General features: G+C 45.1%; 1 protein-coding gene across 1 annotated transcript in view; it reads right to left on the reverse strand.

Moving 5' to 3' along the window:
- dpr12 (defective proboscis extension response 12) overlaps positions 1-12,514 on the reverse strand; it is a 114,375-nt gene that overhangs the window by 1,459 nt on the left and 100,402 nt on the right. Inside the window, exon 6 of the mRNA XM_014348729.3 lies at positions 3,648-3,858. Coding sequence (XP_014204215.2) covers positions 3,648-3,858 — 211 coding nt within the window. The remainder of the gene's footprint in view (positions 1-3,647; positions 3,859-12,514) is intronic.

Genomic DNA, 12,514 nt, shown 5'->3' on the forward strand with positions numbered 1-12,514 from the left:
TCAACGAGTTTCCTATAGTATAGGATGCATATAGGTACTTGCACACCGACTCTGCTCTGCCGAGCTTCGCCGCCCTTATCCCTCCATACGTACAATCGTGCACGTCCACTGGGACTACTGCGGCCCGTTATCTCAACTCTCCCCCCCCCCTCCCCCCCCGAGCCCCTGTTACCCATATACATACACGCGCGCTCTCTGCTTTTTCCTTCTTTCAGAGCCCCGTTGCATTGATTCTCATCCGACTCTGTTATTACAACCACTCCGGGGCGGCTTAACCCCGCAACCTCATCCCGCTTTGCTTTATTTTTTCACTCATAGTCTACAAGCTACATCTTTGTTTGTTTGTTTGTTTTTTTTTTACCCTCCAAAAAAGTCGTGCACGCACTCTTGGCAGTTATATTTCAATCACAGCCGTACCATTTTGATAAACCAAAGTTCAAAACTGATCGCCCCCTGCGGGGGTTCGTACTTCTTGTTTGCTTCCACATGTGCCCCATTCTCTCGAGTATATATTTGCATTGGACGAAACTTTTTGAATTAGCGCCCGCCAACTCTACGAGCAGAGGGAGGGGTGAACACCGCCTATCCGTGTGTATTCACAATTGCGTATAAGTATAAACTTGCATCACCGCTTTATTGGGTTGTAACAAAAATAAATTAGTTCGCCCCGAATGAGTGTAACTGCAGCTAATTCCACGAGAAATCACTGCTCCTTCCTAATATAGTCCCCCAAAGTTCCTTACGCCTGCCTTGAATGAAAAAAAAAAAAAAAAAAAAAAAAGAAGAAAACTTTATCCCCCGATGGAGCCACTTCCTTTTCCCCCGAGTGCCCTTTCAACGATTGAGAAAACGCCCACGGCCCAACTCGATTCCCATACACAAGCGCTCCATCCGAGTCAAGTACGCGTCAATTTGTCACGGCTAGGGAATTATAAATTGACATGAAAAAAAAAGAAGGGGGAGTTTGTGTTTTTTTGATTTCCCTCCCCATCGGACGTATACACGTACAGTTGGAGGGGGTGGGATGTGACACCCGCACACACATATACGACTGGTAATCGAGCGGTGAGATAGCGATCAGTGCGCGATCAGCTAGAGCCGCTAATTGAAAACGGAAGTCGGATAAAACGGGGGTACCGCGCCGAAACCTCAATAATACACATCGCACGGGCTTGAAATACTCGGATATATACAGGTGTAGGTGTACATGCATACCACCGCGCGCCCGCGCGTGTCTTTTACGCGTGACGTTTAATTATATTTCTCGCGCGGTGCGCCCCGCGAATGTTGCGCCGATGCAAGGGGAATGAGTTACGTTATCAAACGCGCGTTTGCGTCGGTGGGGCACGATGGGATCTGCGAGATAAGACTATGTGCGTCATTTGCTTTTTTTTTTTCTCGCCGTCCATCGCTCGTGGAATCGAAAGGTTCGCTTCTTTCCAGGTTTGAAGGGTAAACTCGACATCGGGGGTGGGAAAAGTCCATATATATTATTATTCACTGAAGATAAACAACGTAGTTACGTATATATGCGTTACCGTACACATGTATGTGCGTGCATCAGTCAAATTGGGTACTGAAAGTGAGGGCGTGCGTTAACGTTTGGCAGTGGACACGCTGGGGGGAGCGTTAAATTGTATAAAAAACATGTCACCTATATATATATACTTGAGGATTTGAATAATAAATATCACCCTCGCCCCCGATCTTGATATCCTTGCGTTCTGGGAAAACACCACTTACAATTATTGCTGCGCATATTCATTTGTTTCGTGAGTAAAAAAAAAAAAAAAAAATCGCGCCGAATAGATCTCTGATTATTCATCGAGATACCCGCTCTCTCCCTGTTTTCGGCATTTCCATTTCTTTTCACGCGTATTACGTTCTACTGTTTCGTCCAGGAGTAACATTTTTAGACACATTAATGCCTTTTTTTTTTTTTTATCCGTTTTTGCCTTTCGCCATAACAGTCGTTGCTACGTTACCATGTCGTGAAACATAATGGAAAGAACAATATTTCCCTCTATACGGAGAAGAAAGAAACAAAGAAAGAGGAGAGGATTACGGAGTTTTCTTGCCGCACGCATACGCCTACATAAATATTGCAAGGGGATGAATAAAAAAAAAAAAAACAACAACCGCAAGGCCGCTAAATTTTTCAAAGCTTTAAATATAGAATGGCCGTTGGAGTAAACTTTTCGTGCCTGTTGTTTTCATCCACGCCGCTAAATATAGTTTATTATTTTTTTCACCCAGTTGTGTTCTAACTGCTTCAAAGCCAATCCCCGTGATACAATAACAATCTAGAAAATCAATTACGCAACTCGGCCAGCCACGTCCGACCAAACTCGGACTTTTCTACTGACGCGTGCTCAATCATATAAATCCCGCGCGTGTATTATGTCTGTGTACAACGGTCGACTCACGCGACACGAATTCCCCGACGATTCATTATCAAATGCTCGAAACAGTTATCGTGGCAGGAGCCATCATTCAAATTAATTAGGGAGAAGAAAAAACAAACAAACAAACAAAAGTTGGCTTTCACGTGTTATAAGCGCGACACCGAACCGTACACTTATATATTTCGATTCGTTACGCCCCGTCTGCCGGAGTGTCAAATTACGTCCATTAACTCGAAGACCTCCGAGTATAGGTGTAAGGTCGAGCTTTCAGGTGACGTATACACGCGCGTGCGCCCACCCAACATATGCCCGCGCATTTAATATAAACTTGCGCCCAACTTGGTACGTGCAACTTGCGGGGGAGCCACTCTCAAGTGTACCGGTCGCCGGTGGGATGTATGCACGTAAACAGGGAGAAGCTGTACACCAACACACCCGCACGGGCTTGATCGATACGAGTTCGAGTTTGCAAAGCCCGGAGAGCAAGTAAAGCCCCCACGGCTCCTTATTCCTCATATTACGACGGCCCCGAGAGCCATCCAGGAAATTAATCAAGGCGTCGCTTCGTGCATGCTTTTTTTTTTTTTTTTTTTTTTCTTCTTTTCGGCATATTTATCAGCGTCTTTGAGGAGCGACGCTCGTCGAATCAATTACCGAGCTCCAAGCTGATTTGGCGCTCTCGCAACGAGAGGGAATACACTCCTTTCGCACGCGCGCACGGCTCTTCCTTCGTCCCTTTGAGGTTGCCGATGGGGGAAAAAAAAAAGTTGCACGTCATCGTGATTGCGTTTTGGCGATTCCATTAGGATCGCCGGGGCTTTTAAAATTTAATTTCATCCCTGCCCCCATCCCTTGGAGCTTAATATCCCTTTCTCGGTTTCAATGTCAACAAAATCGACGTACGAAAGAGGAGGAGGAGGAGCAGCCAGGGGACGGGAGGGAAAAATTGATTAATGGTCAGAGCAGAGAGAGGAGTCGAGAACATCGGGAAATGCACTACTTCCATCCCCAACCCCCATCCCTCGGTTCTCGTGACACAGAAAGGTCTCGGAGCTTTCATAAATCTTCTTCGAGGATGCTATACGTAGGCGGCTTGTAATTTATTTAATGATTGGGCTCTTCGATGTCAAAGCCTCGCGTCAGGACTACTCTTTTTCTTTTCTTCTCCCTTCCTTCCCGCCGCACGAGACACTCTCTACCCGTACACACTTTTTTTTTCTTTTTCCATTACATTATACTTGCCTTCGGTGACAAAGACGAAGATCGAGGCCGGCTTGGTGTTGGATGCGCTGCACGTGTAATTACCCGTGTCCGACTCTACGGCGTGGCGAATGGTCAGCCGGCTCTGGGTTGGTCCTGGATCGGTTTGCACGGTCACGCTGCCTCGCGCCGTGTCGTAATTTATCATCCGATTATTGTGATACCAGAACACGTACTGCGGCGGCGTCGGACTCTGCAAAAGGAAACGACACCTTTACAATGCACCCTGCACGCATCAACATACGTATACATACGCATATCGTTTCATCAATATATATATATAGAGTCGCTCGATGATATACATCGAGCTGTCGCAGACGCCCGGAGAAAAAAAAAAAGGCACGGGACCATTTATCGCCCCAGAGCCAGTACATGTGTGTGTGTACACATGTATTAAGTGCAGGGGGTGCAGCTATTTTTGTTTTTTTTTTCGAAATAAAAAACCCCCGGGAGCCATCGATTTTTCGCTCCTTGCGAGCGCTAAACTCGATAATTCGCTAATCCACGCTGCGGCTAGCTGCGTACACGTACACAACCCTGTACAAGTGTGGTTTAGCCAAGGTGGTTCATTTCCTCCCCATCGGCTATGTAACACACACATGTATATACGGTACACAGGTGCACCAGCTAGAGTAGGAGGAGAGGGGGGGGGGGCTAAAAGCTCGCTGCTGACGGAAGGTTGTAGGAAATGACTCGGTGGACGCAAGGGGATGTATATACATTTGCGAGCTCGTGGGTGTATGGGGGTATATAAGGTTGTCGATCGATGGAACGTGCCGGCCGTATACACAGAGATCGCAGAGCAGTCCCCGTCGCACGGGCCATTTTTCACGACCCCCTTACTCGAAGGAAGGGGGGGGGGTCGAGAGGTGTTTTTTGTACTCACGGCCTTTGCCGGGAGATGACCTCGGCTGATGGTGTAACGAAGGTACGGCCGATGAGGGTTTGATAAATCATCCCTTTGCCATACAACAACCCGCATATTGTGTACCGAGAATCGATTAAAAAAACCAGTTGGGGGACACCGTGTATACGTATAGTATACACCGAAAGGACAAATTAACGCGGAGATTTGCACCCTTGAGACTTTACGTATACGTATACATACACGACGGGAGAGAACAGAGTGGGTGTGAAGGCTCCGGGTGGGGGACACCGTTGCATTATTCATAAATCCTCCCTGGATATACCCCGTTCTCCGCGATTCCCTCCTACCTCGCTCGTATACACGCGTACACAAGTCAGGGGGGGGGGCTTTCGCTCTTTGAAGCTACCAATATTTCTCGCAAAGCTCGCCGGATCACGGGAGCTGGTGTGTATGTATTATCTGCGCGCAAAAGAAGAAAGAAAACGGAGGGGGGGAAAAAAAAGAAAGAAACTCGCCGTACGAGGAGGATGTGTATATATATACCTACGTGTATTACGGACATTGCATATCGAGAGCTCCCGAGGATTATTACCCGAGCGCTTCGGGAGATGGATGATACGCGTGTATATACATACATACACACGGGTGTAATGAAGATTTATGGCGTCGCGTCCGCGTGCCCGTGACTGTTATAAGTGTATATATGTGCATAACGTATCGTATCTAACGTTTATTTGCTTTGGTTGTCTTAATTGTATATATTCGGATACGACGTGTATACGAAGATGTTGCAGGTTGAAAAAAAAAAAAAAAAAAAAATCAACAGCCTTCCTCGTTAAACCTGATAAATAAAAAAACCGAATTAGCCGTAATTTAGTATCGATGTCTGAGTATTGGGATACGAGGAGGGTGGGGGAGTGTCAGGGTCGACGCGAGAGGGATGAGGTGGACTTTTGGGGGGGGGGTGGATAAAGAGGATGGTAGGAGAAGGAGAAAGTCGATACGGGTTTGCGAGTATCATCGGGCCGGTGTCTCTTCTTGTCGTGATGTGCCACTCGTCGTGGCGAGGCCCTCTCTCTCTCTCTACTGTCTCGACATCCACTTAGCGGGTATATTATATATATATATATATACACCTACCGAGCTACGTCGCTGCAGCCGAGAGACTTTAGCCGAGATTAGCAATCCGACTCCCTTCCTTCTCTCCTGTCCCGCGTGTCGCTATCTATATATGTACCCCGTACACGCATCACCAGTCCGTCTTTTGTTGGACGAATTTGTGTGTACGATGCGCAACGATGTTGCTACTGTTTGCCTACATCTGGCTGATTAAAAAAAAAATCGTTTCCTTTTGAAGTCTAATAAACCATTTGGGTTGATCTTTTTCTTTTATAAAGTATGCCTTAGGGGGTTCTACTAAACTGGTACGGAAAAAACCAATGTTGCAAGGAACGTTGTAAAGTGAAAAAAAAAAAAAAACTTTCGTACAAGCGTAAGATCAGCGACGGATATGTGTCTCACACTCTCTACCACCCTCACCCTCCTGTGTCAATCGTTAAAGAAAAAAAAATAAATAAGAATGTTTAGTTCAATAGAAAAAGAAATACATTGCAGCTTACGAAGCATCGATTATGTTGTTTCTAAAACGTTTGTCAGCACTACATTTTATAAACCCTTTACTGTTTGACAACATTTTAATGGTTAACTACAATACAATGATTAAACGATATCCGCATTCGTATCGTAACACGTTGCACGAGACATTATTAGCTCGTCATCATTACACAGCCTTATATGTGATGACTATTAAGTATACGTGTATTATTATAACTCTATATAGTTGTGCAACCTAATTTCCAATAGTCATGACTACCGAATTAAAACACAAAGGAACAATCGTTGGGTTGTAAATACATATATACCCTTGTGTATATGTCAAATCACAACAGGTATATAGTCATAATTAATTAATATTCGCCAATGTTGCCCGTGAAATCGACTAACGCAATAATATTACAAGTAGCGGCCCCGAAACAAACAAAGTTACCGATAATCAAGGCTGATGATGATGATGATTCGCCCCTAAATTATACTTACACGAATTTCACTAATCACCATACCCAGAATTATTGCATAGCCCAATCCAGAACACAAAGCCCACGGTTGGTGGAGGGTGGATGAAGAAAAAAAAAAATAAAAAATGGCCCGTACACCGACCTACGAGTCTCCGGGGTAACCAGCCTCGAGGCGCAAACTCGGCAAACCGAGGTAGACAGCTCGGAAAGAAACAGTAAGGAAGAACCGCCCAAGGTGCGAGGCTTTTGAAAATTTGAAGGAGCTGCCGGGATGTATACCAAGCGGGCTTTTCTACACAGTACATATATACACATAGGGTGTTGGGTTCTTAATCAAGCACGGCTTAATTAAGCGCGAGAACTTGATCGTTTACGACGGCACGGTGTGTTACGTATACGTACACCCGCCTATATACATATATAAGCGCGCGGTAGACGGATAACATCACCGAGGAGGCGCGGGTCTACGTGGGTGTGTACACGTGTCGGATACTTCATACGTCCTGTATATATATACCACACACGTTGTACTTACGCGAGCTCCCGGGAAATTACGAGGGAGGGGGTTAGCATTAGAGCCGACGGCCGGAATTTCGCGAGTCTATGTATACGCTTTTAGTTTCGGCTCCGCGCCCTCTTTTTCTTCTCACGCTCCCCTCGAAGCTCGTTGCGCGCATGGTGTACAAAAATACTTGCGAGCCGAGCTTTACTCGGACGTAAACGCGCGACCGGGCGATAAAGCTCTACCTGTGTATATATGCACTGTTTCAACAAACCCCCGTTTTTTCAAACCTCCGTGTTTATTGTCCGTTGAAGCAGCTTCGTGTCCGGTTCACGTGTACATAATAATAATAATACGCATATACATGATCTAGATGTAACAAGCCCCGAAGCTTATAAGCTCCTCTTTGGTTCAAAAGCTCCGCGAACCAGAGGAATAAATCGTAAGGAGCTTAGCGTATGTATACACGCGTCGTTTGACTCATTATGCGAGTAGTACACACAGCCCTCGGTAGCAACAAGTTACGTATTCGAGTTGAGTGTGTGTACCTATACGTGGGAAGGCAAAGAGGCTTGAATTATCCATATTATGGGCATGGTTAAAAGTTCAAGAGCAGCACTGCACACCCACTGCGATTATAATGAGCTCTGGTCGACAGTGACGATAATACGCACAATAGGTATAATATACTCGTGCATATATATAATACTCAATTTTCACGTGTCGCTGAGCATGTCACGTTGTTTAGCGATTTATATGAATAAATATACTTATTTTATGATGCTTCGAGCGTGAAAAAGTATGGCCACGCTCTAGGGGGGCTGTATAGGTACATCGGCGATGAGCCACGGGTATGGGTGTACCTCGTTCGCATAATCTCACGGCGATTACACCGATCGCTGCGGACGCCCAAAAGGCAGACGGATGGCCGTACCTATATATATATATATATGAGGTATTCTTCTTTCATTTTTCACTTTTCAGGATACCCAAAAGTGTTAAATTTAAATTCTAAGCTACACATCGTCGAGGTGTCGAGCTCCGGTGTAGGCGGAGCTACCTGAGAATGATGTACTCGAACACAATTAGTCATGTACAAGTCACTGCCAAAATGATCCCACTACTGACCTTTCCTATTGAATTATCATTGCACTCGGGCCAATAGTAAAAGACCGAAAACACATCAGTGCACAGTGGGGATATTAGAAAGTGCGATGAGACCGCCGTCCCTCAGTCCTCAGTAATTCTATCGTGGAGTGCTCTAGTGCCCAGTTTTAGTTACTGTTCTCATTGTGAACCAGATTGGGACTAGTGAAAGCGGAGTTTACTTCACAGTGAAAAATGAAGAGAACCTTTTCCAGCTGGTACAGGAAAACTAGAGCGTCTTTCCGATCCCTTCGGCGCGGATCAAATGACGACCAGCCGAGTAGTGAGGTAAGTTTCGAATTAAATTAAAAATACATTGAACTTTTGCCTCGAACATTTGCCTACATTTATAATACTGGGGTGCATCACAGAGCTAGTTTTGTACTACCTCTGATGTAGCAATATGTCCGATTTTCGAGACACCAGTGTTTTCGGGCACAGCTGCTTCTTTGCACCATTTATTTTTCCTGCACGCCTTTTTTTCAAGTATTTGCTGTACTTTTACGCTGATTGCAGCGTAAATCCGCCATGTACAGCATTGATTTTTCCTCGTGGGTGTACAAACAATTGGTTGGATTCGGCGCGTATGCGATTATCTCTTTAAGAAAGTAAAGATAAGATAAGCTCTCGGAAAAATAAATCATTTCGAGTCGAGGAAACCGGCGCTACGTGTACTTGAAGCAGGGAAAAGAAACCGAGAAAGTTGAATTTCCCAGCTTGTGTGCATGACGCATAGTACATTCGGAATTTCGGTGATTACAGTTTCGGGATGCCGGGAAGGGCTCTTTTTCTTTTCATCAAACGAGTAATGTTGCCCCGACACAAGCGACAATTTAGAGTTCTTGATACAATTATAAAAATGTAGTTGTCTTTCTGCAGCCAATCAAAAAATAACGATTAACCAAAACCTCAAACGTTTTGCCTTTCAGGTTCGGAGACTTGCCAAGTACGAGAAGTACGTGGAAACCGACGCGCGAAATCTGGCGTCGATCAATGGTGACGCCAAGTCGCACAAATCCCGGGTATGGGGTCTCTTGCGAAGGTCTTCCTCCCCGAGTCCTCGCGTCTTTGGCGTAAATCTGGCGCGGCTCGACGAGAACGGCCTGCCCAAAGCGGTCCTCGTCATGCTGCAGCAGCTCCTCGCCAAGGGCCCTTCCACCCAAGGCATCTTCCGCAAGTCCGCCAACTTGAGGGTTGTCCGGGAGCTCAGGGACCAGATCGAGTCCTCGGGCGACACCAGCTGCCTCGAGGATGCGCCCGTCTTCGCAGTGGCCGCTCTACTTAAGGACTTCCTGAGATCCCTGCCCGACCCCCTTCTCACTTCCCACCTCTTTTCCCTGTGGATGGCTAGTCTCGAGTCTCCGGACCCCATCAAGACGATCAAAAGGTACGACCCATGATTTTTACCGTAATGGAGCTACCTTATCATGTATGATTGTCCATATATTGACCATTCGTTTGGTTTGCAGCATTCTGGACCGTCTACCAAGAGCAAATTACACGCTGCTGTCGCACCTAATCCGCGTGCTGCACCACATAGCCCGGCGCTCGGAGCACAACCTCATGTGCGCGAGTAATCTGGGCGTGTGCTGTGGACCGAGTCTGCTTTGGTCCGAGAGTCCTTCGGTCAACCAGAGCCGGGCGATTCCTGCCCTCGCGGAGATGCTCATCCGGCATTACGAGGTCCTGTTCGGCGAAGGGGTCGACCTGCTTTTCGGCGCCGAGCTAAACGACAGCGGAGCCGAGGACAGCACCGACATTCTACACTGTGAGCACCAAAATTTCCTTCACATTCACCAATGACTTCGTAACAATTGGTTTTTAATCGTTTTTTCTCTCGTTTTATTGTAGCTGATGGGATTTCTCTGGACAACCTCCATTTGACGGAACCTCCGTGCAAGGATTACATGTCCTTATCGAGGAACTCTGGGCTGACGCTCTCAGACGGCGAGATCTTTGTGCCCGAATCGCCAGTGAGCTCCGAGGACTCGGCTGTCAAGCCCCAAGAAGCCGAGAACCCTAAGGAGGAGGTCTTGTACCGGTGGAGGATCATAAAATTCACGGAGATCATAGTGGACTACAAGAGATCGTCGCAGCAGGACGCCAGGCTGCGAATAGGCAGCGAAAACAGTAAAAGAGGCAGTAGCATAATCGGTGACAATGAGGATGACGAGCACAAGCAAACGTGGCCGGAGACGCCGCCACCTCTGCCTCCCCGACGCCGCCACTCGAGGCCCGTTCACCCTAAATTTTAGGGTAGGCGCGAACTGGCCACTGCGGCCATCCCTGTCCCTTTATCGTCCTCCAGCGTAACCTAGGGTGCCCATTACGACTAGGCACTTGAGATCCGTTGTTGACGAAGAAAGTTACGTTTGGTTTTGGATGCCGCTGCACCCAGGGACACGTATCAGGGCTGTTTTATTTTTTCTTGTGCTTTTATCCATGGGACTAAGTAGTTATAAATTGAGTTGAGACAATCAAAGAAAAATATCCACGAGCTCGAAAATAATTATAATAAAAAGTGTACTTTTAGCCAATAATCGGGCTGTTGAATACAATTACCGGTGAGTGCCTATAGTCGAACAAACAAATTCTCAGGCCAAGGGAGACATTAATACATAAAAAATCATAAAAGACAGTCGACGAATGTGTTAAAGTGAACTAGCTTTTTCATGTGATATTAATTTTAAGTTTATTGCTAATATTAAGAATGTACAGCGTTTAAATGTAAAAAAATGTAACCTGTATCGTAGCCTTAAAATCTTTAAGTGTAATTTAGTTTATAAGTAGATTGTATCATAGTCAATAGAATTTCTAAATAGTGTATAATTTATTTATACGTGGTATTTGTACATATTAGGTATATATTTTATGTCGTTAAAGTTTGTAATATTACAAATGTCATTTAACGCAAATTGTTTACTTGATTTTACTGTCAAATAAAATTACATTTCGAATTTATACATAAATAAACTTGGTTTTTCACTCCATCCCATACAAATTACCCGTATCCTACGATAATTTTATTGATAAGTTTTCCGAATAATCCTTGCTTTTATGGGTATCTATTTTTATCATAGCCAAAGATGTGTAGCTTAAAATTTGAATTTGGCACTTTTGGGTACCCCGATAAGTAAAAAACAAAAGGAGAGTTTTTCATATAACTTAAAAGCACTTGGACCCATAGAGAGATAACGTCACGAAACTAAACCTCACACCGCGCGAAAGCGAATGATGAAAAACAATTAAAAAACGATCTTAAAACATACTTAGGTGTATACCTTTGTACGAACAAAAGACGAGAGTCAATTCTAAATTTGCTTTGTCAATCGATGCTTTGTAAAATACAATTATCGCCTATTCCGTTGAACTGATCAATTTTTTTCTTCTTCAATGATTGATATAAAAAAGACTACAGGGAGTTTCTGTCCCGCATTATACACGTTTGTAATTGTGTTAAATCTGAAGAAACTAACTTTTTGTTTACTCTACAGCCTTCATACGCTGGTTTTTTCCGTTAAAAAGTGTCCAGTATAGCGGAACTGATGAAATACTGGGTCCACCATAAATTTGGTTATTCCAAAAATTATGATCAACATCATACCGCAAGACGCTTCGTTAAAGCCAGAAATTGAAACCAAATACGGGCTAACGTATATATATATATATATATATATATATATATATATATATATATATATGTGATACATACTTGCGAGGGTGGAGAGATACAAATCGCCCACCAATACTGTGTACACCCCGATCGAGTCGCAGCTACACGAAACTCGTTACTAATTATTTATACGCGGCTATACGTACCGATCGATGAAGATCTACTCTAATGACCGTTTCGAAGAGGCAGGGATTCGGGCACGGGAAACGACAACGATTCATCCAGTTGGAGTTAGAGAGAAAGACAGAAAAAAAAAAAAAAAAAAAAAACTAAATGGTCGTTTCGAAATTTATCTTCGAGTATAATATTACAAGAACAAACCCTCGCGTACCAGGAGGAGGAGGAAGGAGTATTCGCGAGCGCGGAATGTGTGGGACAGGGGGGTAGGAAGAGAAAATCGGCGCGTGGAGGAAAAAGCGCCGAGGTATGAAAGTAAGACGCGAGAGAGAAGCCGATATGGCTCGTCGATGTAATTATAGGAAGCGGCTCCGCCGAATATGAAGGAGTTCCATGGACACTCGACGGGCGCACCACCTCTCTCACGCGAGCCTCCTCACAAAGGGGGTGACGTTAATTCGCTCGACA

The sequence above is a fragment of the Copidosoma floridanum genome, unplaced genomic scaffold, assembly GCF_036245765.1.
Source record: "Copidosoma floridanum isolate Cflo_tuat_1 unplaced genomic scaffold, Cflo_Japanese_pri ptg000007l, whole genome shotgun sequence".
NCBI classification, from domain to species: Eukaryota; Metazoa; Arthropoda; class Insecta; order Hymenoptera; family Encyrtidae; genus Copidosoma; species Copidosoma floridanum.